Source organism: Cyclospora cayetanensis, unplaced genomic scaffold, assembly GCF_002999335.1.
Source record: "Cyclospora cayetanensis isolate NF1_C8 unplaced genomic scaffold, CcayRef3 CcayRef3_contig_24, whole genome shotgun sequence".
NCBI lineage: Eukaryota > Apicomplexa > Conoidasida > Eucoccidiorida > Eimeriidae > Cyclospora > Cyclospora cayetanensis.
The window spans coordinates 231,323-259,230 of NW_020312192.1; the positions used below are offsets into that span (position 1 = coordinate 231,323).

The 27,908-nt window shown below is 52.0% G+C and overlaps 4 protein-coding genes, 1 non-coding gene and 1 pseudogene across 5 annotated transcripts; 4 read left to right on the forward strand and 2 right to left on the reverse strand.

Annotated features, from left to right (window-relative positions):
* Positions 1-1,332: 1,332 nt before the first annotated feature.
* LOC113147482 lies at positions 1,333-4,635 on the forward strand. The gene is made up of 4 exons (XM_026338221.1): positions 1,333-1,422; positions 1,737-1,820; positions 1,942-2,091; positions 2,665-4,635. Exons 1-4 carry the CDS (start codon positions 1,333-1,335, stop codon positions 4,633-4,635), a joined length of 2,295 nt encoding a protein of 764 aa, XP_026194006.1.
* A 3,092-nt stretch (positions 4,636-7,727) lies between these two features.
* Positions 7,728-12,810, forward strand: LOC34618857 (golgin subfamily A member 6-like protein 22). Its single transcript, XM_026338222.1, has 12 exons — positions 7,728-7,934; positions 8,233-8,424; positions 8,581-8,804; positions 8,973-9,156; positions 9,490-9,765; positions 9,997-10,043; positions 10,502-10,531; positions 10,620-10,770; positions 11,009-11,163; positions 11,850-11,951; positions 12,215-12,391; positions 12,537-12,810. The coding sequence occupies exons 1-12, from the start codon at positions 7,842-7,844 to the stop codon at positions 12,808-12,810; spliced, it is 1,905 nt and encodes a 634-aa protein (XP_026194007.1). The 5' UTR covers positions 7,728-7,841.
* An 868-nt stretch (positions 12,811-13,678) lies between these two features.
* On the reverse strand, positions 13,679-15,289 carry LOC34618858 (annotated as a pseudogene).
* Positions 15,290-15,687: 398 nt separating this feature from the next.
* Positions 15,688-20,585, reverse strand: LOC34618859 (the record flags this gene model as incomplete). The annotated part of the gene is made up of 6 exons (XM_026338223.1): positions 20,020-20,585; positions 19,031-19,102; positions 18,939-18,996; positions 18,657-18,803; positions 18,188-18,457; positions 15,688-15,732 (listed from the first exon to the last, which is right to left on the reverse strand). Coding segments are annotated over exons 1-6 (1,158 nt in total), but the record flags the coding sequence as incomplete, so codon positions are not given.
* Positions 19,856-19,928, forward strand: Trnam-cau. The gene has a single exon. It is a non-coding gene; the product is annotated as a tRNA-Met (tRNA).
* Positions 20,586-21,414: 829 nt separating the features above from the next.
* Positions 21,415-27,708, forward strand: LOC34618860 (protein sly1). The gene is made up of 14 exons (XM_026338224.1): positions 21,415-21,603; positions 22,520-22,706; positions 22,891-22,961; positions 23,569-23,658; positions 23,816-23,895; positions 24,210-24,284; positions 24,617-24,753; positions 24,991-25,129; positions 25,440-25,579; positions 25,817-25,911; positions 26,506-26,625; positions 26,968-27,072; positions 27,246-27,407; positions 27,634-27,708. The coding sequence occupies exons 1-14, from the start codon at positions 21,415-21,417 to the stop codon at positions 27,706-27,708; spliced, it is 1,665 nt and encodes a 554-aa protein (XP_026194009.1).
* Positions 27,709-27,908: the final 200 nt, after the last annotated feature.

The window sequence follows — 27,908 nt, forward strand, 5'->3', positions numbered from 1 at the left end:
GTATTTCCCAGCCTTGAAGATCGCTGACTCTTGCTCCTAAACTTTCGAGCAGGGCAATAAACATGCCACACACGACCAGTGGCTGAAACGGGCAAAACCTCGAAACAACTTTCTTGAATTTCTTACCCCTTGAAGGTAAGTCAAATGGCAGCACCAAAGACAGTAGCCACGATGCGGACATTAATATGGAACGGTGCGCACTCTACACACCTAGGAAGCCTGAACAACATTCACGAAATAGGCTTCATACGACGTTCAAACTAAGCTCTCCGTTGGGGGAAGCTTAGCTCCAAAATCAGCACAAACTAATAGGAAGCAACCGTGTAGTTTTTAAAGAAAAGCTATCTCCTTCCCCTATCCGTGTCCCACAACGTTCTGGCATGAAGGGACAGGGACTGCTAGGTTCTGCCTAGCTGCACCCTCTGAACACTCCGAGCACTCATAGCTAGTTGTACCAGCATCTACCGCACACGCATGGAACGTTGCTTCTTGCTGTATTGAGCTAATACAACTATGCTAAAAGTAAGGTGTATGAGCTCTCAAGCCAAATAGTCAGTTCCACGCTTATTCAAGCATAAGTAAGGTAGTAGAAAGTGACAGTGTAATAAGCCTCGTACATTTTTCCAAGTGTTGTGACTTTGGAGGCGAGCTGCTCTGAGTTGGCCGAGGACATACACCATGCTGCCTGACAAGGCTCTAGACCGGGGTGCGCGCGGAAGCACAAAAGCTGGGCATGTGCATGTTTCACGTTTGTAGCAATATATGTACTCACACCTAGGTGAAACTAGTAGGAGTCTAAGGGCTTGATCACATCTACAAGTGTGAGCTCTTAAAGATGCCCGGCTAAGCCTTCAATGCAAAGGTTTGCGGTACCTAAGCTTTGAATTTGGGCGTATTATGCATATGTGTGATCGCTCAAGATGCTTGGCACGTTGATGGTCGTAAGGAGTAGACGCCATCACGCATGCAAGGGCCCGCCACAAACGAGTATAACTGATTAAAGTGTAAAAGATCCTCAATGGAGCGAAGCTCTCCTCCAACTCATGCAGGAAGGATTTTAGCTTCACATCATTTTCGCGCAAGTTTAAAATCAGCATTAACTCCCAGTTGCAAACGGCGAGAAATCGCGTGACGGAGGAGTGCGTGAAAGAATTTTCAGAAGCATTACTTTGAAGGTAGCCCGCTATGCAAAACTGCGCATTGCATTGGTTATATTTAGTTACGAAGAAGTAAAGCATTGACCATTTGTTTTGGCTGTTCTAATATCATAGCCATTCTTGATAACTGCTCGCCTAAAACGGTTGGCACCACTGTTGTGGCCGTTTGCGCTAGATGCTATGTGCAACTAGCTGTAAATGCTCCAAGTGCTTAGACTGTGCAGCAACCTCTGAGAAAGAGCAAGAGGAGGCGAGACATTTTTGGGTTAAAAAAACACCCAGCAACTTTCCGTTCGGTTTTATATTGCATCTGGACTAAAGTGCGTCCCTACGGCGGCCGTATATGCAGCCTTTCACTAAAATGCAACCCTTTCCGTGTTTGATGTCAGTTCTGTTGTCTACCAGCAGTGCGGACTATCTAATTAGAAATATCAACCAAAAAGTCTAAGACTACTACAGCTTGATACGTTTAGCACATTTTTTCTGGACAGCGCTGAATGTCTCCGTAGACGCAATTAACCACCAGCCGGTACATTCCCATTTCCCTTTCATGTCATGTCTTCCCCTGGATATCCTCAGAGCCAATGGAGTATGATAGATCAATGTTTATCAGTGAATCTAAGGGTTTGGAATTCTGGTCTTGGGTCTTCTTCTAAGAGCCAGGTGACCCTGTTTCCTAAACGCAAGAGGAGTTGTCCGTGCCTACGAAGGCATATGACTAGGATCGACTAGCTTGATACATACACGTTTTAAAAAGACAAATGCGTTTTTTACCCGGAGAAAGGTGGAAAGACAGCATGAGGAAAGTGAAACAGGGGAAGAAGACGGCAGACGCCTCCTCCTCGCCCCCGGGGTCTGCGTGTCTGCTTCCGCCATTGGTCAGCTCAAGCTAAGAATTACAGCACTACTCAAAGCCTTAGGCAGTGCTTTATTGGTGGCTGTTTTTTGCTTCAGGGTTTTCGCAAGCAGCACCAGCATGCTCCTGATGGGCGTGGTTGCCTTGCAGCAAACACCACCGGCCCGCATCAACCGTGCAAGCCGAGGGAGGAAGCACCGGGGTTCTCCCTTTAGCTCTCGTTTCTCTCATCTATTTGTGCTACTTTTTGTCAAAGAGGAGCTTTTACCCATCAAAATAGCAGCAACCAATGTAGGAAGAGGCCTATTTCCTACCCCGTTCCCCCCGTCGTTCCGGGTGTGTATGTGCAGCCTGTCGCTGATGCGCATGAGACCATTGCAATCCACGCAGCCACTTCAGTTCCTTCCATTATTCTTTTTAGCACTTGAAACGAAGGTAGCTCTCTCTGGTCTCTTGGCCTCTATTCTCTCCTCGCCGCCCAGTCCTCTTTACTATAAACCCCCAGCAACACAACCTCGACCAGCTTCCACTGCCCCCCTCTGCTGTCTGCACAACCGTCGACCGGTTCCTTTCTCTACATTCTCCTGTTTGCCTCGGCTGATATCCAACCTTATGGATATACCTGGCTCCTTAAACATGGGGAACCTGGAGACTGCTCCGACTCCGGACTCTCCCGCGCGGTCCCTTACAGAAGCTGAGGAGACAGGGCCCGCTGCGGCCCCTTTACAGTCTCGAAAGCCATATAAAGAGGCCCTCTCGGCAAGCAAAGCAGCAGAAGATCTAGAAGACCACACCAGGGCTCCCAGCACTGGGACCATTCAACTTTACCCCTCATCCACCAGCATACCACTCTCCGTGCACGAAATAGAGAGCGAGACAGATGTAGGGGCTCCCAGCCCGAGCCCCCAAATAAGGGGTGCCCTCTGGGGCTCGTTTTCTCCTCCAGACGACATAGACATCATCTGCCCTACACCGTACCAGAGCCAATGTGTTGACCACGCTGCCCCCGAGACTCCCGAGTTAGGCCACTGGGGGGCCCCCTGCAAGCTCTCTGGGCGTCAACATCTTGATTGTTTTGGAGAAGCCGTAGTCCGTGCCCTTCAATGCGAAAAAGATCCTACGGACGTTCTAGGCGGGCCCTCCCACTGCCCTCACCTGGACGAAGCAGCGAAAGAAAGACAGAGGGCAATGCCTCCCTCCCTTCTTGCCCTCGATGAACTCATACGAGACAGGATGGGATGCCGTCCTGTACCTGGTTTGCACGCAAACACTCCCTCATGCAGTCCCCGTTCCTGCAACGCCGCAAGGGCCCCCACAGGGCCCCCTCTGCACACCCTCGTGGACCGAGAAGGGCAGCCAACGGAATACCCTGTAACGCTTCCGTGGATTTCGGAAAAGCTTGCGGCCTTAGAAAAACCCCTACTACAAAGCAGTACTCGTGATGCTTCTGTGGAAACATCGAGGGCATTCGAGCCACCAGGAGAGCCCCCAGACGCCGAGAACAGCAGTAGCCAAAGCAACTCTGGTAGCAACAGAAGCTCCGGCAGCGCGATGTACAAGGATGAAAGCGAAAGTTGGACGTCCCCATATGTGTCCGCTAAGCACGCAGAAGAGATGAACCTGAGATCCGAAGGAGAGGTGGACCGCGTGTGCTGTGATGCCCATAGTATGAGCATACAGGGCGCGCGAGGCAGCAGCAGCTACAGCAGCATAGCGGGCTCCTTGCAGGCTTTGAAGCAACTGTCACCTCGGTTGCATGAGTGTTCAGAGGCCATCACTCGCACTGTGCTACAGCGGAGGCGCTTGCTGCAGGGTCCGCTTGAGCGGCCCTCAGGAGGGCCTAAGTCGGCTTCTGAAGGAGGCTCCGATCCCCTATACGGAGACGCTTTAGAAGACATATGCTTGACTCTGAAAAGACTACAGCTGTCCATAGATCACTTCACCTCGGTCCTCTCGCACTGCGAGGGCAGGTTCCTTTCAGAGTCGCTCGGGATCCCTCTGGGTGAAAGCTCCCGTGAGGCCTCCCCCGAGGCAACTGGGTATGGTGAAGCCGCAGAGGAAAGTTCAAGAGCCCCTAGCAGCATCGATACCACAAGAGCACAAATGGGGTCTCCCAGTGGTCCCAAAGGGGGGGTGGATGAGGGGTCCTTATCTCCAGTCTTTTACATCAAAAAAGCAACAACAAGTGCATATTCGGGGCTAAGATGTGGGGAGCTTCCTCGGGATCCGGTCCTCGGTCCCTGCGGGCAGTATGCCGTTGGATCATGTCATGGCAGTAGCAACGAGAGCCTGGCGGGTGCCTGTTCTGCACGTTTAGTGAATGTGGCTTCTAAAGGTACCCCAATGGCGGCTGGCCTTAGAGGGCCCTGTCAAAATGTCTCTCAGGAGACTCACGGAAGCGGGGTTGGAGGCATCTATGAGGGTCCAAGTGAGGTGTTGTGCATGGGTAGAAGTGCAAATGCACGTAAGGGCCTATGGGTTCCTGGGTGTGATGCGACCTCTGTGTGCGCGGAGAAGCGAAGAGTAGAAAAGGTAAAGGGTGGAGTTCGGGCCCTCAGATGGGCTAGGGAGAGACTAAAAAGCCTTGTGCCAAGCCAAAAGAAGACGGACAGCACGGAGTAGGGCAGCTGCTCTCATCATGCATAGGAATATGCAGTTCTGAAAAGGGTTTGTTGTACGCACATTGGTGCGCGTAGTCCGCCTTATGCGGCCTGAAAGGATGCAAGGTGGGGCGCCTGGCCAGGTAATCACGGCCATAGGTACATGTGGGTATCAGCAGTGCCTATTAACTGGTATCTGAATGTGTCAGAACAGTGACTGTGCTGTCACTGCACGGCGAGCTGCCTGCATCCTATGTTGTACTTGTGCTTGTATTATCTAAGTAGCTCGAGCCTTATTATTCTTAACAATAAAATGCGTTTGAGGTTTTGTCGCCGCCCTTGGCCCTCAAACCTGGTTTGTTGGGGCCCGTACGGGGGGGCCCCATTTGGTTCTGTTGCTGCGAGCTCAATGCATTTCCCATTTTACGGGCCCACTAGGAGACTCCTTGGGTGTCTCCTCATGACCTTGAAAAAGCGTTTTTCGGGGGCTTTGCGTGGTGGAAGAAGTGCAGCAGCAACCTTTATACCAGAAACTCTTATGAATTGTACAGACACCCGTAAAAAGGCAGGCCACTCCTCCGCAGTAGTACGCTATTTAGAGCCCTTCTGCCTTTCTCACCTCTAGCAGAAAGACAAAAGAAGAAACTTGGAGTGATATTAGAGGTCACTACAGATGCGACGGTGAGTCTGCTAGCCTGGCCTGATTCCCCTAGATGAAACCAAACTTCAAAGTTTAATGTACTTGAATCTACCCAGAGTGACACTCTACTCGCCTAGACGAATGCCCTGCACAAATATATTGGATCTAAAGGGTATTTTATGATTAATTTAGTTTCGCGTGTTTACCTTAGAGGAGTAGGGATACTCGCTCCCTTGCCCTTCGGGCAGGTTGTCAGCTATTCCCTAAAAGACCACTTAGTGCACTCTGCATCTTAAGTATGGCCGTTACGAGCAAGCAGCGACATAAATACACTGAATTTATCCTAAATATTACTCTATTTAGTGAGTTCAGTACTCACGAAGTGGCCTTTCACAAGGCCACCGCAAATTTTGTTAGGAACAGCCCCTAAAAGGAAGCCAGCCACAGTGACCCTACAAGTCGTGCAATTAAACCACCCGTTCCCTAATTCTTCTAGAGCCGTTCGCTAGTAAAGGCAAAAATTACATCTAAATAAAACAAAAGAATCTTTCACTACTTTGAAGAAGCCTCCAGGACAGCCCCTCTTCCTCTCTGTCCCCCGCCGGGGGCTCCCAGCACAAACAGCCGCTCATGTTTAGGAAATACATGAGCGTACAATAAACGAAACGGCATCAACTAGGGAAAAACAAATCTATAGATTTCCAACCGAAATGTCGCTTTCCACCGAGGCAAGTAATTAGGCTGCTCACTGCCCTATAGGGGCTTATGAGCAGTGGAGTGTGAACCCCATCTCCTATGAAACTTCCAAGAAGTGATGCGCTCAGAACAAATAGGATGTCACATGGATCTAGGCATAGGGTCTGTGATTTTGGGTAAACGTCTGCTTTTTGGCTGCAGGATCGATGCCCGTTGCATTCGCGTCCTTCATGCAGTGTGAGACCGCAGCCCTCCTCACTGACCTGTACCCCGCCCGTGCTGTTCAGGAGCAACTCTCCGTCTCGAATAGCATCCACAGAGGACCGATTTCAGCTAATAGTGGTGCACGTGTCACCCACCCGTGGTTAATACATCTTTTACATCAGACCCTTCTAACTCCTACGTGCTGCTCTAGCCGACTCAGTTTCTGTTGTAGTTGCTGCGGCTGCAGGGTCTGGGACGGGAGTCTCGTCATCATCACTGTGGCTTTGATTCGAGCCTCCGCAGGAGCTCAGGCAGTTTAGAGCTCTCGGGAGAGAGGCATCGTGATTTTGTCTGTGCCCGTGAGACTCCCTCCACAGCTTAACTTCCCCTCGTGTCTCTTCGCCCTCCTCGTTTTCCGTTGATGGCCTCCTTTTCCTATGCCTCTACACATTGTCTCTCTCTTGGTGCCCTTTTTTTCTGTATCTATTCTTCCTAGTCTGTTGCTTGTGTCTTCTTGCATGGTCCTCCAACCATGTGCTGCATCTCTCCCTTCGCCTATTCTCAAGCCTTCGTATCTCGTGATATTATAGGCCCCCTAATGGTGCTAGTATGATACCGCTGAACAAGCCAGTACTAGCGAAAGCCAATCTAGATGCTGCTGCACGCTGCAACAGTATGAAATGATACTTGAAAAGCTACTGTCACGCAGGCCATGGCCGTTGCCCTTCCGGCCGCTTCCAGAGTGAGGGGCGACGAGAGACAGAGCTCTCAGCCCTACGACAAAGAATCACCTCATTAGAGGCTAATGAGAGGGCCCTTCTTTCTGATATGCAAAAAAAGGAGGCCCTCGTACAGGCATCGGTAGAAGCAGCAAGGGGTAGTGGAGACGGACTCAAAAGCCTCATGAGGCAAGGCCCTTCATTTTGAGATTAGGAATTAAGTACTACAGATTCATGGCCTGTGCTTCAAGCAAAACATTATGCAACAAGTGAAAGATTCGAACGATTATTGGAAAACATCCGCAGCGAACATATATGTCATTTACGGTCACTAACAGGGGGTTTACTGGTGTACGGCGCATCCGTTGACAGCGGCGTGCATCGAGGCCCCTAAGCTTTCATTGATCGGAGGGGGCTCCTAAATGGCGCCAAAACCCGACGGAGTTTGTGTGCAGGGAGTTGCGGGATCTGCAGCAGCAGTGCGCAGAGCAGACAGCGGAGATTGCGAGCCTGAAGGGCGAGCTGGCCATCTGCAAAACGAAGCAAGGCAAACCCTTCAACCTAGAGCCTAGGGATCCTCCTTTCACTAGCTTTTCCACCTTATTTGGCAGAACCATGCACACACCAAGGTTGCTTATAACGATAACTACTGCTGCACTCTATTCAACTATAGCTGCTAATGCTACCCCAACTCCGAATGATATCAGTGCTAAAGCGTCTGCTCCTGCCGTTCTTAGAATGTTTCGACGCGTACTGATTTCTCTGCTGAAGCCGTTGCAGCAAGTGCTGTTTCTGGTGATGATATTGGCGGGCTTTAGGCGTGAAGGTTTGGAGGCATGGCAGCGACAGAAGGAAGCTCGGGGTGACGGTCCTGAGGTGGCGTCCCTTCGCTCGCAGCTTGCCGCAGCGCGCCTAGCTGCGCAAGAGGCGGAGCATCAGAAGCAAAGGCTAAAGCAAAGGTTTGCTGAGATGGAGAATGACATGCTGAAATACAAAACAAGGGAAGAGCAACAGCATGAGGAGACAGTCACTGAACTCTCAAGGAAGCTCAGAGCAGCTAAAGTCATGCACAACCCTGAGCTCCCAGCGCAGATGAAAAAATATTCATCGGAGGGGACGCGCCCCTAAGCTAAAATCCTTGACCGGCGCCACTAAGCACTAAATGTTAACTCTTAAAGGGAAACCAGAGGCTTGTGGGAATGACGAATATCTTGACGTAACAGCATCCTTAGCAAGCTCTGGGAGGGGTATGGGCATAAGTAGCATAAATGTGTCAGTGCAGGAGCAGCAGGAAATATAGTGACAGACTAAGAACCAGAAAATCAGGAAACTGCTGTTTGGTTGTGGTGCATGACTGTAGGTGCGAGTGTCTCAGCTTAAGACGGAAAAGGCTGAGGTGGAGCTAGAACAGCAAAGACTCCGACAAGCGGCGGCAGCTAAAACTCAGGAGACAGAGACAGCACGAATTCAGCTGGAAAGCAAGGAATCAGAGGCAGAAGCCCTCAAAATAGACTTCCAACGAATGAAACAGCAGCTACAAAACGAAAAAGCTGTAATAAGCCACCTTTAACAAACTACAATATGATTATTCCCCAATTCGGCAGCCTTGCAGTTCAAGTTAGAATCAACCTCCCCTGCGAGGTTCTTAAAAGGCATTTGGGGTGGAAGCCCAGCACTTACGATTCGCTGCTTAGGGTTTTATGTGCAGGCCCGGGAATCCCAGGAAGCCGAATGCCGGCGTCTCTCTGAGGCTCTAGAGGCTGTGCAACAGGAAGCAGCAGAGACACATCGAACTTTGACTGCAGCGGCAGCAGCAGCGTCAGCCGAATGGGAGGCCCGCATTCGGGTGATGCAAAAAGAGGCAGTGCAGCAGCAAGAGGAAGCGCTTCGAGCTGCATCGGATGAAAGACGAAGGGCTCTAGATGACCTCAGGTACAGCACGGGGAGTCCCCCTGCCCATGCCCCTTGGAAACCCCTCTCTCTCGAGCTTCGCTCTCATGCAGGTGTTCTCTCGAAATTCTTACTCAAAGGTCTTCCTCATTTGCATATAATCACAAATGCTTGTAGTGTATTTGTTTGCTGCTTGGGCTTTGTGCTTAGAGAGGAGCTGCGGTGTTTGCACGGCGAAGAGGCTGAACTGCTGCGGACCCAGATATTACAGCGGGGAGAAGAAAGTGATAAACTACGCAGACAGTGCAAGGTTCTAACACAGAAGCTGGAGGAGACATCTGCTCATTTAGAACGCCTCAAGGCTGTCACTAGAAAAGACAAAGTCCAGATAGGGGTAGCTGAAGTTTATGACCAATAGTTTTACTTGTCATCTAGAAGCTAAAAGAGCCGGCTGCTCTTGTACAAAAAGAATACAGACTGATACTTCTGTGATTCACAGCCTAGGTCTCGCTCTCTCTCTACATCGTTTTTGGATGGGCGGCCTTGCATGTGTGAAGGCACAGACAAGAGCATGCATATGAACGCAAGGGACTGCATGTGGGAAGTTTTGTTGGCTGCGCTGAATGAATTACATGCTTGCAGACCACCTGTCACTAGGTGTCCCTTATTGCCCTGTCCCTATAACAGGCATATCCAAACCCCTAACCATTCAAGTTTTTGACTGCAGGAGCTGGAGGGTAGGATTCAGAGCCTCCATGAGGATCAGGGAGCGCAACAGCAGCAGCTGTCACTTCAACAGCAGCAAGTGTCTCTGCTGGAGCAGGAGAAGGAGTGCCTGTCTAGAGAGGCAGAGGCACTGCAGCACACGAGCCGCAAGACACAGCACCAGCTCAAGGAGGCACAGGGAGCCCTCGACACAGCAGAGGCCTTTAGGAGGGCTCTCGAAAGGGAAAAAGAAACGCTTAATCAGAAGCTCCATCAAATACAAGTGGAACACGCTAAGGTGCACAAAGGCTTCCACTCGTTGCTTTCTTCGTCTGCCTTAACTTGAGGCCGCAGAAGAAACAGGGTTTGGGACCTGGGGCTTGGAGCAAAGGAAAGTAGAGCTCCAGTGGGACCTAACTGCGATAATACTAGGGCCACGTGTCTAGGATCCATTGTTTTTCATTGCACTTCGTGGCTTGGCGTTTCAAATCTGGCTTTGCTATTGAGTGTGCATTGTATGCGTCTTCAGTTAGTAGAAGAATCATCGTGTTATCGAGGCCGCTTACTTGATATCTGGCGTTTCCTTTGTACAGCGACCCCCGCATCTAAGATTCTAGAGGACATTTCCGGCAGCGGCTGCCCTGGAGCGCTCTGGAATGTTTCTCCTCGGGATATACAGCATGCTGTCCAGACAGCAATTGAGGCTGTCTGCACTGAGAGGGAGAAGAAGGCAACGCTTAGGTAACTTATGAAAAAGAAAGTGCCTCTGTAGAAATACTGATCTGTAACAGAACACAATGCACCCAATAAAACATACAAAAAGGATAACACAAACCCTTCGCAGGAGAATCTGCAAGGGGCTAATTATTAGCGCATGCCATTACCCAGCTTTCCAGGCACGAGAACCGGCCATACACCCGAAGTTTCATCGTGGTCGAAGACCGGAAATAAGGAACAAGGCGACAACTGAATGCAGAGGCTCTAAATTTCAAATCTGTGCCGAAACGTATCATGTCTTGTCTTTAACTGTACAGGGCCGAGGAGCAGTTGCGGCTGATGGAAGAGTGAGGTTGCATCCCCTTGCAGCAGTAGCACCACCACAAAAGGCAGCGGCAATACTAGCACCAACAGGTCTGCTGTGTATGGACACAGTGCAAAGTTATCTGTGGAAACAAGACTGACGGCACGGGAGGAGGAACTCGAAGCGTCTCGGGGCCTTGTGCGCTGTCTAGAGACCAAAGCAGCAGACGCAGAAGTGGGATCTATATCATACCGCTGTAGTCTACTACAATTAACACCGAGAGCGCTACCACTAATACTATCCCTACTGGTCCCTTTATGCCTTCTTTTAGAGAGTGATGCTGCTGGTGCATCAAGGTGCTCCAGACAATTATAGCCACATCCGGTGATGAAGCTGGCCTCCTTGGAGCTAGGTGCCCTTATTCTGTGAATGCCACCATTCCACGAGCACTGCAGCATGATATCACTGTGGTTGCTTCCGGTCCTGCGACTGCTGTTACGACTTCGTGCCTTTGCAGAAGCAAGCATACACTGCGTGCGAAGAGCGCGCCGATTTGCAGCAGTTGCTGCAACAGGAGAGAAAGCAGCGCGAACGTGACGTGCTGGAGGCTAACTCCCTCGCTGCGGCAGAGAGGCAGCAGATAGAGGCCAGACTGAGAGACGACTACACTACAAGGTAAGCTTGTACCACCACGGGCAGCACTGTCCATTCCAGGACCTGCAGATATGCAGGTAGGCTGCCTTGTGGTGAGGCAGCGAAGGCCGTTGCTGCTGCGGCTCTAGTGATTAGGAGGTAATTCACAATGGGGGAAAAGGCACTCCTGAGAAAACAGAGATGCACTGCAAAAACAATACGCCCCTGTCTCCTGCGTTAAGCCTTAAAAAAGAACACAGAGCGTAGCAGGAACAGAAAGGAGACAGAATCGGCATTGTTATAGAGAAAAAGCGACACGCGGGCGCCCACAGATTGTCACAAAGAGAACGTGGGGGTGAAATAAACTAGTGCGCAGCTTTGGGAGGTGCGTAAAAGTAAGTAGGAGAAATGTGGAATATATCGAAGGCAGCGAGAGATAAGTTAAGCATATCATTTAGAAGGAGACGTGTGGCAGATAAACGATGGAGATAGAGAAAGAGACACAGATACAGGAGATTCCTGGTGTAGATGACCAGACAGCAGAGAGCGAGAGGCGGACTCGGATGCCTGGACTGGCGTTTTTTGACAGTATCGAGCGAGCACAAACTGCTGGTGGTATAGAGACGCATATAAAATATTATTCCAAGGTGGTAGCAAAGTAGGGGGATATGCCGAGGGGGATAGACGTAGCACCCCAAAACTGGAGCCACTTTACTGCGAGCCTGCAGGACGGAACGCATGCGGAGGGAGACAGAAGCCGAAACGAGGAGGTTAAGGCAGCAGTTAAGGGAGACAGAAGAAAGGTCTGCTGCAGATAACCAGTGCCTCAGGTGAGGCGTCCGTCACTTTTCTGTCCCGGCTCTGTTCCATTCCTCGACTTCTCAATATTCCCCTGAAACAGCTGAGCTACTTCCTTTAGTTTGAACATTTAATAGCATATGGATGTGTAATTTATTCACGGGGTCTACTTCTATGCCGCCTGCAGTTCTTGAGCACTCTACTGACTAACTTTAAGGTGTAGAATGCAGGAATTTTGAATCGTTGACCTGAATCTATTCCTTGCTAGTGCCATCATTCGTCCGATGCACTGCAGGTCACGCGTTGCAGCTGCCCAACAAGAGGCCGCAGCCCTCCGCAGCGAAGTGCAGCAGCTATGCATGGAGATTGAGACTCTCCAGCTAGAAAAGCAGCGCCTGCATGAGGCAATCGTCAGCGTGGAGAGTGACAGCAGAGCTATTCATGGCATTTTCAGGAGGCACATGCAGGTCCGGTAACATGATGAAAGCCTAATTTTAGAAGTGAATAGCACACACAAAAGGGCGCTAGGCGGCAGCGAGAGCTAGTAGGGCAGAGGAGGGCAAAAGCTCATAAATAGGGACGCAGGAGGGAAAAAGACTAAGAACTGAGCGCAGGAGATACAAGGAATGGCGATTTGGGGGTAGAATGGATAGCGAAAGGCAGTATAGGGAAACAGAGGTTCGAAACACCGGACTGACCAAAGAAAGCAAAGAGAAGCAGCAAAACACAGAGATCTGCAATTTGTGCTCACTTTTTGACTTTCTTGAAAACATAGGGGTGCTCTGTGTAGTGTCTCCTGTCTGCTCTCCTTCGATTCAGGGTGAGTGTTTGTCACCCGCTGGGGCAACCGCTCGAGACTTAGGCATGTCTAATCCAGCCAACAAGCCCTAAACATCTTGCATATCTGGGAATATTAGACGCGGCAAGCTTTCAAAGCCAGCGCGTCTGTGTGTGCGCGCACCTACCCTTTTGAACAGCAGTGTAGAGGCAACCAGCGTGTAAAAACTTGGTTAGGCCTTGTGTACCACCTAACCTTCTGCTTGCTGAAATTTTGCTTACCTCACTCCTCGGGTGTTTCTAGCAGACGCACTCTCTCATCTGGTGGTTGCTGTCATCTCAAGGAGACACTAGGTCAGCAAAGGACACGCGAAGGAGTCGACAGCAGTGGCAGTAGCAGCTGCTGCCATTTCCATCAGGAACAGGCACGGTCTTCTTGGCTGCATGTCTTTCGCTCCTCCATAGGAGATCTCTTAGGTTTATGAAGAGTATAGTACATGAGGTAGAGAGAGGGGGCAGAAGCATGGCTACGAAAAGGGGAACCAAGTTGGCTAAAAAGGGGCACTGGGGGCGAAACCACTGAGGCCTATCAGGCGAAAGCACATGTGAACCAAAAATGAGACAAAACTTGACATCTATTGAGGAAATTAGGAGCTCCCTTATGCGCACCACCTAATAGCTCGTTAAGATCTGCGTAAAGCTGAAGGGGAGCGTCTCATAATTAAATGCTTCCTTAATCAAAAGGGTGGCTGAAAGAAGAAACCTGGCAAAGCCTGTCTCCATAGATTCAGAGCTGTCGGGTTACAGGAAAGTCGGGAGCGCACAGTTACCCACAAACCAAGCCCACCCCTAGTTTGGGGTATCTGGGCAGATAATTATGGGAGCTTGCATTTTAGCTAACTGGCTCTCCAGGTAGCTAACTTTGTCCCTCTGTATCCCCACTACCTTCGGGGGTAGCTTGAGGGACCCAAAATTCGCCTCTCTAGTTAGCTGGGCATGCAGCTGGTGGCTGTCTTGTAGCGCTAGCTTCTGGGGTGGAGCTGGCACGGTGAATACAGTAGGGACAGGAACTGTGTCCTCGCAGCAGCGAGCGAGAGACAGAGATGAGGCAAAAGCCGCCCGTCCAGCAATTGACGCAGTGTAGGTTCGCGCGTCTGGACCCCTCTCGAGGCACGGTCTCCGCCGGCGGCTGTGCTCCCACAGAGTCGGAGGGGGCGTAGCTGCACGCAGAAAAGCAAAAGTGAAAGAAGAAAGGCTGTAGACGAGCGCATAGGCTGTGCGAGAGAGTAAAAGTGAAAACAGATGAGCATGCAGAGGTGGAAAAGAGCATCGAGTGGCACAAGCACAAAATACGGGGAGCGCTTCCGACGGCTCCAAAGAAGGAGAGGAGGGCCAAGACATCCGCATGCAAGAGCCAGTGTAGAAGCACTATGCCTCAAAAGCCCGCAAAGGCAACAATTGGAGGAGCCATGGGAATATATGTAGAGTCCAAAAGAGAGGGTGCAAGATTGGGTGGCGACAAGACAAATCTGAACCAGAAAGAAGGAATACTAAGCGAGTATGTCTGACCTGGAGTCTGGGTAAACTCATCACACAGCTTCTGTAGGTCTCCCTGCCTGGGAATAACCCGCGTTTGAAGGCCCCTGGCTCCGATCCTGATGTACCGGCTCCAATCTTCTTTGCGCACTGCCCGTCGTCTGTCTTCTCGCTCTTTATCCCCCTCGGATTCCATCGAGAATACCATTTTCGGCGGCAAATAGCCTCCACGCAACCCCTCCTTCCACCTGAAGGACAAGCAGACCCCTGAATGCTTAAAAAGCTTCAACGGAGGTAGCAAGGCCACAGCCGCGCGTTGCGGAAGCTCTACGTCCTGAAACCCTACTATAGAATTCAAGCCCCAGTCCTTGCAAGAGCAAAAACCCCCTAAGCGAACGCTCTCATGAGGACAGCTGCAAGTACTTGGCGATCAGAAGGCACCCCGTAAAACATCCTTCCAGAGCCCTATAGCCACAGGCTAAAGCTTCAAATCGCAAAGCGCTTGCCGTACTTTTCACTGGGATTCGTGGTTCTTGAGTTACCCGGGATGGCCCGCGGTGAATTCATTAACTTGGCAGTGCTACTGGTGGGGTGCAGAGACTTTGCTGCTACTCCTGAAGCTCCTTCTGCTCCTGCCGTATCGATGGCGATCACAGGCTGACCTTTAGAATTGAGAACGCACTCTGCTAGGCGAACACATTGCCGTCTTTCTCTGTGCTGTGGCTCCCTACCGTCAAGAATCCACTTCTTTGGAGCAGCAGCACACAGCTTTGCCTGCCGCAACAGCTTGGCGTCTCCCTCAGCGCCTGCCGCTTCTGCCTCCTCTCTCTCGCCCTCTTGCTGCAGCCACTGCCTGATATCGGCTCTGAAGATCGCGTCAAAGGGAGTGTCAAGCATCTGGAAAATCGAGTCTACTGCTGCGGCAGTAGCTCCCTTACTGTCGCCGCAACAGTCCCCCGTCTGTATCTGCTTTCCTCCGCCTAGCTGCTGCTGCTGTTGTTGCTGCAGCTCTCTCTCCTGCTGCACATACTTCTTCGCATTGGGCTGGAAGGAGCATTCCTCGAGAGCCCTCATGAGGTCGCTACATCTGTCGTCCGGAACAAAGCGGCTGCAGAACTGTCTAAAAATGACCATGGGATCCGTGGGTAGCGCTCCATCCTGCAACTGCTGCTGCTGGCGCTTGCTGTGGTATTTTGGTATCCCCTCTGTAGAACTCTTTTTGAGATATCTAGGAGTAGAGTTTATTTCTGGGTGAAAGGTGCACTCCTCCTCGTCTTTAAGGTCCCGAATCGCAAGAGACACGTGTTCTTGCTGTTGTTTCTTACGAACAAACCTTTGAATGACAGCGTCAAAGCGAGACCAGCAACGGCCCATGACTCGTTGTCGGTCTTCCAGACAGCAGCTGGGATCTCCGCAGGAAGGAATTGGCTGTGACTGCTGTCTTTGCCGCTGCTTCTGCTGCTGCTCGTACTCCTGTTGCTGTGATTGCTGCCGTTGGGCGTCGAGTTTGCGGGAAAACGCAAGGACATGGGGCTTCGAGATTTTCTTGGATTCCTCCGGACTTACAGCAGCCACGAGTTTCCTGCAGCTGTAGGTTATAGAGTCACGGAACTGATTAATGCCATTTACTCCGAAGCCGTGGGCCAGGAGCTCTATACACGTGGAGAGGAAGAGGGACTCCGGCACAAACAAATGGGGCGTTGCAGTGGCGTTGGCTGTTGCCTGGTCGCCATCGAGCATCACTACTTTCTCCTGCTCCCGCGCAAGCCGCTTGTATAGTTGGAACGCATGCTGCTCTTGCTGCTCCTGCTCTTCCTTTTGTTGGTCTGCTGTTGCTTGTACCTCCCCCGTTTCCTGGGGGAAGCGGGGCGGTCGCGAGTCCGGTGACAGCGTGCCAAACCTTACGGGCCCCTCGACGTCAGGCTTTGCGTTGTGCAGTCGTAGTTCTGTGTCGGTCCTCGGGTCTAGGCAGCCCTTTTCTTCCGCGGCATCCTGGCTTGTTTTAGACAATGCCCTCTGCACCAGACAGGGGATTACTGCGTGCAAAAAGCGACGCTCCGAGAGGTCCAAGGAATCTGCCACAGGGCGAAGGGCAAACAGATCTGCAACTCGCTCCCCTTCAGTATCTATTTTGACCCACAGCTCCTTGACACGCTTTTGTCTGTACACCTGGATGATGCTTTCCGATTTGGGGCACAACGTGGGTGCATATTTGAACACGGGAATACAGTGTCTGGCCTCCCCGCAGTGCGTTTTAGCTCGGCAGCCACTGACAGACCAGGGGGTGCTGGGGTTCTCCTGATGCAGCAGCTGCTCCGCCTCCATCCGGTCAGGATGAGGGGCGCCCACATGGGGGTGCAGGCCCTCTTTGGGGGCCCAGTGGACGAATGCTTCTTTGTGGGAAGCATCCAGGGCCTCATCCAAGCCCGAGCACGTGAGTTTGGGCCTGGGAACGGGGCAAGCAGGCGGGGCCCCTGGGTAGGACGGGGGCTTTCGCCTGCTAGCTGGCGACTTGTGGCCCTCGGGCGCGTTAAACAAGGGGGCCTTCGGCTTGGGGCATGGCTTAGGCACTTTGCTTGGGTCAGGCCTAGCACTGCGCACCTGATTGTGACTCGTGGAGGGCTGAAAATCACGGACGCCTGAGGACGCTGCGGAAGGGCGCGACCGCGGGGCACCCTGGGCCTCCATGGGTAGAGCAGGTCCGGCCGTTGCAGCCTCGACAGATGCAGAGGGCGTGAGGAAGGGACTTGATGCTGCGGCGGAAAAAAGTAAGCGAAAGAATCGGGCAAACTGGGTGTGGGAAAACCTGCACAGGGGAGGGTTCAGCGAGCGCGGAGCGGCGCCGCGGTAGTCCAAGCAGTAAGGGACGTCTGTGAAGCACTCCAACGTTGCTTGGGCCCTAAAGAAGAAGCATGACGCTTGATGTGGTCAAATTCAAGGGCTAAGCCCTTGGAAGATGCGGCAAATGCTTTCACGCGACGTCGACGCTGTCTGCCTCGGGCCCGGCGAGTCGGCTGTTCGCGGAATGGCGGGTGTCTCGAAAAAATCAGCCTTTGGGGAATACGGGGTGAAACTATGAACGAACACTACTCTACACTTCACAGAAGTGTGTGAAAAGCCTATATCCTTCAAAATGTACACAAAATACAGCGATATATACATTTCCCCCACATATTTGACCAGGAATCGTGGCCCCGGGCTGATGGTTGGTCCACTTACTGACCACATGGAGAGCAAATCACTGCAGTACAAGCGCGCTGTCGAGTACCGTAAACTACTATAGCTCTTTAGGGGAGAAAGAGACAACATAAACCTAAAACAGCCTTCATTGTTCTCAGTTAGGGAACAGGACTGAGCCACAGTCTGGCTTACAGCTGTCATCCGCTGGGACTTCCCGGCGTCTGGGTGTTTCAATAACCGAACAAGTAGAGCCTATGAGTGAAAAGAGAGAGGCTTTTCACAAATGAGTTGTCGAAGACAAATGTACCTTTGCTCACGTCTGTAGGTTCTGGCCGTGTAGGTGGTGCCTTGCCCCAAGGCCAGGTAGGAGTCCACCAAGCTGCAGTGTAAGATGTCTGCTTACTAAGCGTTGTACACCGCTGGATCTATAAGTACAAATGATTGTCCAACTGGTGCAACATCGGTTACCACATGGGCCGAAGTCAAGCCCTAAAGTTGTTGGCCTCCAAGCTTCAGTCACACACGAAGACCCATTAAAAAGCTAGACGAAAGTAGAAGATCCATGTAGTCTTGAGTGGCAGAATACGCACACGCCACTATACAAGGGCGCATAATCGAGGGGCGCTCTCAGCCTAAACAGTAGGCTATCAACCTCGTAGGGAGGGGGCCCCTCCCGTTGCACTGTGGCTGCCCGAAAGCGACCATTTTAGGTCATGGGGGCCCCTGGTAGCCAGAGCGTCTTGTCTGTTTTTCCTGTTTCTGGCGGAGGCTCTATTTCGGGGAGTGGATGGGCAAAGAAGTCGGGGTTTGCGTCTTTAAATGCCTCAAAGCTGAACTTGTCAGGGGTGAAGTTGAAAGCTTTGGGCCACTGAAATCTGTTTGCATCGGCGTAGCTCTCCACAATAACACGGGTTAGGTGGGCAGCCTCAGGAGGGCGAAGAACAGTAGGTGACAGAATGTCAGCCTTCAGCAACACCAAGTCATGACTCTCCTTTAACTCTGGATAAAATGTAAGGGTCAGCAGAGGAGACGCTTTGTTGGGGCTCTACGAACAAGAAGACACATGCGGTACAAGGGATCGTCTAAAGAGACAGCCAGCTTTCAAACGATGCAAGGTCGTGACAAAGTGGGCAGTTAGAGCTCTAGCAACAGACACATATACAGAAATACAAGAGATGAGGACGAAAGAGCTTGAAGAGGGCAACGAAGCGGGCTAGGTTCGCTCCATCACGCCGATAGAGCACAGGAAAAGCGGCTGCAGGCAAAGCAATCGGGTCTGCAGATAAGGCAGGAGAGTGGGCGGCAGACAAATCTGTATCGACAAGGGAATGAAAGAATGCAGGCAGCGCATAAGGAGGGAATTCCAGTAAGCCAGATGGAATCAATGGAGGCTGCGTTGTTAAAAACGACATAAAAAAGATATGGAGAGGGTGGTCTAAAAAGCCGGAAAGCATGTTTCTAACCTGTTTGTACTGCTCCAGAGATACGAAGAGACAGCAGTTGCGCTGAAACTGTGCAAGCAGAACCTCGAAAGCCCCGGGACCCCGGGGCAGTGGCGCCACAAACAAGGGGGCGCACCGAGAACTGCAAAGACAGGGATAGACAGAAGCATTCGTACCTCAAAACGCTAGAGTCCGTTTGAATGGCTGCTAAGGCTACACTTGGGCAAATTTGGATAAGACAATCTTGTCTACAGAGATAGACAGTTGAACAAATACATGTACATCCGCACAGCTGATGGCAATGATGTACGCAGGTTCTTACAAAGACGTGGGTGCGTGGGCATGTGCTCTTGTAGCTTTGAATGTATGCATGCTCTTCAATGCATCCTTACACGTATGCATACAAAATTACCTGTGCACTTGCACACGTGTAGAGTATGGATTTAGGTATGGTTGTTCATATAGATGCATGTATACAAAACCTTGTAAGTTTCGAAATATACATTATCATGCACGGAGAAGTGCACATATGTACGTGTATACATAGATTCCATTGCCGATTTACGTATGGATGACCGACGCAGCATCCACATAATCTGCAAAAACGAGGGGAAGTGCAGCATACCAACGTCTGTACCCCTAGCTGGAAGCCCATACAAGTAAGAGTAGAGCAAATTGCACTATCTGCAGGCGGTCCCTGCCTGCCTGTGGCTCTCCTCTCTACACACGAAAGTCACCACCCCATAGAGATACTGGAGCACCGCAGAAAGAAAACCCTACAAGAGCAAGAATGAGCCAAAGATGCGCAGAAGGTAGCACAGTGTACAATGAAAGCAGCATACTCCTCTGCCCAGAGCCATAAACCTCTGCTGAAGCCAACCTCAGACCTGGCTGCCCTCTTGCTGCACTTAACAACCACCCTTCTGCCCCTCTGTAGCTTTTTTCCGAGGGCATGCTCATTGAGTCTTTGATCTAGCAATCTAATTCGGCTGCGCTGCTGAGGGCGTTTAGCGCAGTCGGTAGCGCGTGGGTCTCATAATCCCAAGGTCGCGAGTTCGAGCCTCGCAATGCCCACTTTTTCGAATTCCTCGCACGACCTTAGGATGCGGCACACAGGTCATGCACAGCCTAAATTGGGCATTGTTCAACTTGGAGAAGTGCTTACTTTGTTTCTAGGGCCTCATATTGGGCCCTCGTAAGAAAAGCCGCATGCCGCAGAGGCTGGGAGAGGAAACGAGACAACCATATGTCCACAACTTTCTTGCGAGGGTTAAGCCGCAGCAAGGGCAGTTTAACTACGTCTTCGAGCTTCAGGGGGCCAGGTAGAAAAAAGTAAGCTCGTGTTTGCACCCGTAGAGGGGCCCTCATCATGAGTGGATTTCCGAGGTAAACCTTCTCCCTCTCGAGAGCGCCCCGATGAGCTCTTCGCGGTGCATTTTGCAAGCAGATGACACTCGCAGCTGTAGAGAGCGAACGGGAGCGGTTCACAGTTCCTGTAGCCGTATCTCCCAACAGGAGGGGCGCCTGTAATCGAGTGTACAAGGAGGCTTGATAAGGGCGGAGGCTACAGGCTGAGAGTCCCGCCGTGGTGGGAGCTATGCGCCAAAGGTTCTCCAAGCATTTTGCGGTGGAAGGCGCAGAAGGGCAGGCACAAGCGGGGGCGCTTACAGGAAGGCTGCAGAGGGTCCGCAGGCACGGGGCGGCAGCCTGGATGCCTAGGGAAGAGTGCATTCGCACTTTTGTTGAAGATATAAATCAAGGAACAGCGGCGAGAATAGGCCCCTCCCCCCAAAGGGACAGCAAGGAACTGGAATCTAAGCCTCCGACTTTACTGTTTAGCGTCTGCTGATTCTTGCAGTGTAGGGCTCCTCATAAGGTCTCGAGCGAAAGGGGGGTTCCCAAAGGTTACTGGAGCAACCCAGAGCTTTACTTGCTAATTTCAATTCTTTTGCATCCGACTCGAAGGCCCGTGAGATTGAAGACGCAAAGATCTCTTCGCAGGGGCCCACCGTCGAACTTCAGAGGGCCCTGTGGCAAGGGCCCCCTAGCGAGCCAGTCGCACGCAAATGAAACGCAGGACAGAATGGTGTGCTGGGGGCAAACCCCTTCTTCCAATAATTGAGCATAACTGCAATATTTCTAGTGGCTTTCAACGTGCATGGGCTGTTGGACGACCTATGGAGTGCGCAGCACGGAGACGAGCGGCTTCTCATGCGTTCCTGTCCTGCCTCCCTTCTCGCGAAATCGGACACAGCGTTCTGGGGAAAGAGCACATCCGGTCTAACGTTATTTTAAGCAGAATCACAGAGAGACACTTCGAATATCTACAATCTAAGTCATTATCCGTGGCCTCGGTTCCAGACAAGCAAGACAGCAAAAAAAATGACGTCAAGGAAATCCTGAATCCAGACCTTTCCAGACTCCCTGGCCGATCTAAGCCACTTCTCGTTCTCTGAAAGTTCTAAGGGGTCCCTGTAGCTCTTCATTGAGTCCCCTTCTCCGGGCCGCAACCTGGCTCAATTAGGGCAGTCGCAAGAGTGTCTGCGCTCCCGCACGCAAAATGTCGTTCGATTTGGAACAAAAGCAGACAACCGCGCTGCAGGAGATGCTGCAGCTGCGGAAACCGCAAACGAGCGCCTTCGGCGGCCGTGGAGGCTCCTTTGGGGGGCATCCGGTAGGAGGCGGAGCTCCCTGGAAGGTTCTTATCTTTGATGAAGCAGCAAAGGATATTCTCGCTCCTCTAATGACCGTAAGGACCCCAATTTAGGCGCGCCAGGCATAAACGAACAGACCTTTTGTCTCGTGACTCGTGCGAGACGTATCCCTAGAGCACGCAAGCCACGATATCGTCCACCTTGTCATATGTATATATATGAATGTGTATCTATGTATATCTATATATATATATATGTGTGTGTGTGTTCATGTGTGCCTGTCATTCTTCTCATCTGTCTGCACTTCCTTGCGGCCTCGTTGCCTTGCCTGTGTGTTTCGGAATTCTAGATAGGAGTGTTGCGCAGGCACGGCGTGACGCTTCCGCTGTCGCTCTCTGCGTCACGAACCCCCATTGTTGAGGCTCCAGCGGTGTATTTAGTGTCTAGCAGCAAAGAATCAATAAGCGCTATTATCAGAGACATGGAAGCCCGGCTCTATGCTCTTTATTACATCAATTTTACCTCCGGCGTGCAGACAGAACTGCTGCAGCAGCTGGCAGAGGGAGCCGCCAGGGCAGTAAGAGACCTTGCAAACCCCCTTAGAACCTTGCCGTCCCTATTCTTCTGCTCCAAGCCCTCTCACCAGCCTTCCTCCTCACTGTCTGTGTCAGTGTGCTTCCTGCCTTACGCGAGCTAGCTCTCACATCCAGACACTAGTACTTTCTGTGACTAGATCTGTAACTCCCTTACAACTTGCACCTGCAGGGTGCTGTGCGTGCCTCTGAGGGTGTAATTCTGTGTGCTAGCCTGGGGTCGCGTTCCCAGTTTTCTGGCTCGTGCCTGCTGCATCCTATGAGCGTGGCTCGATGAAGGGGGTCTGACGACGCTCTGTCTTGCCTGCACCCTTGCCGTCTCGCGAGGCTGACTGACCACACTACTAGAGGCGGTCGCCTGTTCGCATTGCGCTGCTGCCTCCCTGTGGGGTCCCTGCCGCTGCGTTTGGTTCCTTAGGGCACGGTCGGTGCAGTTGTCTCTGTTGTAGAACGCCATGTGGGATTCATTTGCTTGTCTCCCTGCGAGTTTTCACTGAACCTCCCCGGGCTGTTCTCGCGCATGCACGGAACGTCTGGTGACGAGGCCGTGCAGGCCGCAATCGATGCAGCTGCTGAGGGGCTCCTCAGCGTCCTCGCAACTCTCGGTACGGCGGTATACATACACCGTGTTTTGTTGGTGCTCTTAATCTCCGGTTGCGGCCTCCTGATCTGATCCTGCAGCTGCGATGCAGCTATCAGGTTCCTTCCTTTAGAGGGCTCTGCTGTTTTCAGTGGTGGTGTCCTCTTCCCCTCTCTGTGTCACTTCTTGTCTCGACTCTGTCCACTCAGGGGTTGTGCCCCTGATCAACTGTTCCTCAAGCGCCTCCTCGCCAGCTCGAAGCGTTGCCCTGAGGTTGCAGGTTCGTTCTAAAGTAAAGGAGAGCGAGGGAGTCGGGGGGAGAACGGCTAGGCAGTCGACGGCAAAGCGCGACAGAGGAAAACACACATATACACACACACATATATATATACATATATACATAGATAGGTACAAACATGCATAGATAGGTACACACATGCATAGATAGATACATGTATAAGCATTAAAGTCATCCACGCAAGCAGAAGGGCTGGATGGTAGCGATCAGGAGAAGCAAAGGAGACTGTGAGAGGGAAGAGAGAGAGAGAGAGCAACGCCACAGCCTCATGGAGAGACACGAGCCTTTCAGAGGGGTGGGGGGCAGTGGAGCGGAGGAAAAGGATGGACAGAGGGATGCAGGCAGATATGATTGGAGCCAGTGTAGGCAGCATGGAGATGATGCAAAGCACCAGAAGACAAAGTAGAAAAAAGGACGCATACCGGATATCAGAAGGGGAGAAAAATAGTGCAAATCCGCGCATATGAAGATTTAGAGAAACGAGCGAATTCTTGCAAAGGAGCCTTGTAGGTAGCAATGCACGCTGGCTTCAGGAGGGATGCGTAGTAGACAAGTGGGGCAGAGCGTGAAGCTGCATGTCCTTGCGCAGGAAATGGTGGAGGCCCTTCCTGCGAAGGCTTTTTCGCAGATGTTCGGATCCGCTACAGCAGCGGTCACCAAGCCGCTGCTCATCCTCCTGGTATGCTATTTGCTGTGGCTCTGCTGCTGCTTGTGTCCCACCGTTGATGCCATCCTCTGGATTCAGAGACCGTTGCCACTAATGCTGCTGCTCACGCACCCTGTGAATGCATGCATGCCTTTTTACCGTGCTGGTGCTGCGCCTTCTGCTGCTTCAGGACAGAGAATTCGATCTTTTAACGATGCTGCAGCATACCTGGCTCTACGGTGCCCTGATACATGACCTTCTCAAGCTTAGGTCCGCCAGGCCGTCGCTTTTAAGTTAGCTAGTTGGCTAGCACGTCCCCGATCAGCTCGCCAGTTGTGGGGTGATGGGCTCTGTGACAAGGCTCTAAGGGTGGCTCGCTGGTTTGCGGGAAAATGGGGAGTTGCAGCAGGGCAGGTTCCTCGGTGAAAGGCTGACGGACCGCCTTGGTGGAGTGCCCTCTAGAATTGTAGGTGTCAGTTGCTATCGTCCCTTTGCATCGCGGAAAGGTGCTTCTGATGCAACTACATACATGAGTACACGGGACAGCTACAGTTTCGGCGAGTGTCGGTGTATGCAAGCTGCAGGCTGAACAGGGTCACTGTAACAACTGCGAGTGCAGAAGGAAAGGGCAGCACTCCGAAGACCTTTGACCTTGAAAAGTACGAGCCTAAGGCTTCACGGATGCTCTTCGGAGTGTGGATTCATACTTCAGACGTGAAGTGCTTTCGGCAGCCGGCTACACGAGACGAGCCACACAGAGAGCCTGCCTCTCTGTCTGTCTGCCTCTCTGTCTGTCTGCCTGTCTCTCCGTCTCTCTGTCTGTCTGTCTGTCTGTCTCTCTCTCTCTCTGTCTCTCTCTGTCTCTCTCTGTCTCTGTCTCTCTGTCTGTCTGTCTGTCTCTCTGTCTCTCTGTCTGTCTGTGTCTGTACGGCTCTCCGGTGTAGAGTGCAAACGTTAGGCTCAGATTTCGAGCTTTAAGGCATGCTCTCAGGCGAGACCTGTTCTGGAAAGAGCACGCGTTCTCCCCCTTCCCAGTGGCTGCAGCGGCCGTCAGCCAGATGCTGACCGATTACAACACAGAGCTCGCTAAGATGGGTCGTAGCAAGCCTGATGCCTTCTCTCAACCAGGTGAGGCCGAAGTATAAGCTGCCGGGATTCTTCGACGCAGAGGGGAAACCCTGTCACCAGACCTCCTGAAAGGGCCAAAAACTCTTCATTCTTCAGAACCCCTAGACAGACCCTCGGGATGTATGCTAGGCTTGGAAAGGGTGCACGGCCGCGAAATACGCTTACGCTACGCTGCCACCTCCCTGCCTAGCTCTCTCTCTCTACGCATTGGGTTGCCTTGGCTGCTGTGCTACGTAGGCGGGGCCGACTTCTCTTCCGATATTTTAAAGGCAGTCGATGTGCTACCAGACCTCGCAGACAAGAAGCGTTCCCTCGATGCGCATACCACTATTGCGACGGCCCTTGTCTCTACAATCAAGGAAAGAGGACTCGACAGGTGGTGGCTTACGTCTGAAATCTCCTCATCTTTGCATACAGTATCTCTGTCTTCTTGTGCAGCCCCTTCTCCTCCCCTTGTCGCTGTGTATGGACACCCGCGAGTCTGCGAGTCTCTTCTCCTGTCTGGCCGCGCGGCCTTCTTTTCCCACTTTGCTTCAAATTCGCCTAGCCCTCCTCCTCAGCTCTGCGCGTCCCCTGCTGCCAATTTCCCTGCAAGAATTCATGGCTCCGACAGCCTCCCTTACTTTAAGCGCCTTCGCAGGCTCAATGTCTCTGCCCCCTTCTTGCTGCGTTCTGCCCTCTTTTAGATACTTCGAGCTTGAGCAAGGCCTCCCTCAAGACCGCGAGGCGGCTGTCACCTCAGCTGTCCGCCAGTGTCTGGCTCCTGAGGCTCCCGGGACGCTCGAAGACAAATTGCGCCTCCTCGCGTGTCTTTACGTCTCTAGACGTCCGCGCAGACCGTCCTTTGCCGCTGACTTAGCGCACCCGTCTCTGCGTGTTTCCTCTTCCCTCGACTTTTTGTGCTGACTCAACATTGTTGACCTGTCTCACACACGACCCTCAGGATGCGGTTTCTTGCTATTTCTGCCTGTGTTGTGCCCACTCGCCCCAGTCTTTAGCCCTAGAGCGTCTCTTACTCTCCGCATCTGACTTCTTGAGGCGTCCTTTCTTGCTGGCTCCTCAGCTTCTTTCCCAAAGCCACAATTCGAAGCTCTCATCTCCGAGTTGCAGAAACAAGGGGCAGACGTCGCATCCCTTCAGTTCCTTAGCAAATTCAGCGTCAGACCCCACAAAGGCCCTGCGGCTCCCTTTCCTTCTGCCGTTCCAGCCCTCCCGTTCATCATAAGCCTTCTTTCTATTTCCACCTATCCCTCTTATAGTCTCTCTGTCTGACGGCCTCCGTTCTCTTCTTGCCGTTTACCTCTCGGTGTGCTTCCTCGTGTCTCCTGCTGACCCTTTTCCAACTGTATATATTACTCTCAGTACTTATTCAAAGGAGTAGAATTAAGTCCTTATGGACTACGTGAAGTAGCGCTAGAGAGTCAGAATTAGAATAGCCACATAACCCCTGTTTTTCTAAGACACCGGATATGTCTACAACGCGCATCTCACTTTTGAACCTGTTTATGTGGCATTCTGCTCAAGCGTGCTGTCTATCCCCTTGGTTACCTGTTTCCAATTACAGCGGCCTCTTTTTCTGCCTGCACTGTCATATGTAGTCGCCCTGCATATCTGCCACCAACCTTACCGGCCGAAGCCGTTTTCTTTCTGCATATCTTTGGTGTGACTCATGCCTGCATCTGAGGCCTCCTCCCAACCTGCTATCTGCCTCTCAGTGCTTCTCCTTGGCTCCGATCTTGTTCTCTGCTTCAGGCAATCCGCTCAATGAACTGGGAATTGCAAAGCGTGACCCCCTCAGGAACCTCCTCGGCCTCTGCGGCCCTCGAAGGCCTTGGCACGAAGTTTCTAGACAAAGGACGGGGGCTTCTTCAGGCACGCCTCTTCGATATCTTGCTATTTTTCCCTTCTCCTTTTCTCCACCTTGCCCTTTTCGCCACTCTTCGTCTTTCTATTGCCGTCCCTCCCCTACTACCCCTACCCCTTGCCTCTGTGTCTGCCTTCATGGCGCTCACTCTGTGAGTCCGCTACTTGTCTCCATGCCTTTGACCTCCTCATTGTGTCCAAATTCCGAAGCCTTCCTGTGCGTATATTCGTTTAACCGTTGAATTCTCACTCCTCCTTGCTTCCTGTATGCAATTCTAAGGGCGCAGTGCGCTGTGTCCAAGTCCATCATGTCAAGCCCTCTGCAGCTCTGTCTGCTGCTCTATCTATTAGGGGGTCAAGAACCTTTTGGTGAGAAAGGCGTCTCCCATTGCGCAGCTCCTTGAGGGTCTCCTCGAGGGCCAGGAGGCTCCAGGACGCCAAACGATGAGCCTCAAGGTATTTGTGATGGACTCTTCCTTGACAGCTCCTATAAAACCCTTTTTGCGCACACCACCAAGAAGGCCTCGATCTGGGGGCGTCAGAGAACATACTGCAGGACCATTGTCACCTGATTTGCTGGTGCTATGTGGATGTCAACTGTGTGTGTCTGGCGGCCGTTCCTGCTGCAGCGAGGACAGCGATCATCAGGGCCCGGCAGCACAGCCGTGTCTCCTGGCGGACACTCAGTTCGAGGCAGCCCAGTTAGACAAGCAATCGTCTTTGTTGTGGGAGGGGCCTCTTACGTGGAGGCTGCAGCGATCAGAGAACTGGCTGCTAGGACGCAGAAACAGGTACGGGGAATCCGTGGCTATTATTCGCTGGCGGTGCTGTTGCGCGACCGGGCAAAACACCAGTCCCAAGTGGATGTATGAAAACCCACAAACACTTCTTTTCTGTCCGTCTCGAAAGTCACACGAGCCAGGCACCCCTACTGACTGGCCTCAAAGGGTATAGCGACCGCTGCCGCAGCTGCTGCAAGCGTTGTGGCAGCCGCCTCATCTTGCGGTGTCTCCTCAGCTCATCTTCGGCTCTACTGAGTTCGTAAGCCCCAATGAATTCCTGGAGGAATTAACTCAGCTAGGCCACGAGTGAAACAGTCCCTGGGGCCCTCCCCTGAACGGGCTCTTAATGGTGAGGGGGTGTTGAGAGGTTGGGGGAAGGCCTTAGGTGCCTCTCCTGTACCGCAGTGGGCCCCCGATTGGCTTGAAAGAGAGCTTCTGCGGATCTCTTGCTCGCAATTGCCAAGTCATCAAGCACTGTTCTCTGGGGAACCCTTAGAGTAAAGTTTTTAG

What these genes read in the sequence shown, in the direction of transcription:
- LOC113147482 (XM_026338221.1), top strand. Translation starts at nt 1,333, where the DNA reads ATGCTATGTGCAACTAGCTGTAAATGCTCCAAGTGCTTAGACTGTGCA. An exon ending in GGTCTTCTTCTAAGAGCCAG is followed by an intron (nt 1,821 to 1,941) that starts GTGACCCTGTTT and finishes ACCCGGAGAAAG; the next exon opens with GTGGAAAGACAGCATGAGGA. An exon ending in CCTTAGGCAGTGCTTTATTG is followed by an intron (nt 2,092 to 2,664) that starts GTGGCTGTTTTT and finishes GGGAACCTGGAG; the next exon opens with ACTGCTCCGACTCCGGACTC.
- LOC34618857 (XM_026338222.1), top strand. Translation starts at nt 7,842, where the DNA reads ATGGAGAATGACATGCTGAAATACAAAACAAGGGAAGAGCAACAGCAT. An exon ending in GGCCGCTTACTTGATATCTG is followed by an intron (nt 10,044 to 10,501) that starts GCGTTTCCTTTG and finishes TTAACTGTACAG; the next exon opens with GGCCGAGGAGCAGTTGCGGC. An exon ending in AGGAGGCACATGCAGGTCCG is followed by an intron (nt 12,392 to 12,536) that starts GTAACATGATGA and finishes TGAGCGCAGGAG; the next exon opens with ATACAAGGAATGGCGATTTG.
- LOC34618860 (XM_026338224.1), top strand. Translation starts at nt 21,415, where the DNA reads ATGTCGTTCGATTTGGAACAAAAGCAGACAACCGCGCTGCAGGAGATG. An exon ending in GCCAAACGATGAGCCTCAAG is followed by an intron (nt 27,073 to 27,245) that starts GTATTTGTGATG and finishes TTCCTGCTGCAG; the next exon opens with CGAGGACAGCGATCATCAGG. An exon ending in CTGCTAGGACGCAGAAACAG is followed by an intron (nt 27,408 to 27,633) that starts GTACGGGGAATC and finishes GTGTCTCCTCAG; the next exon opens with CTCATCTTCGGCTCTACTGA.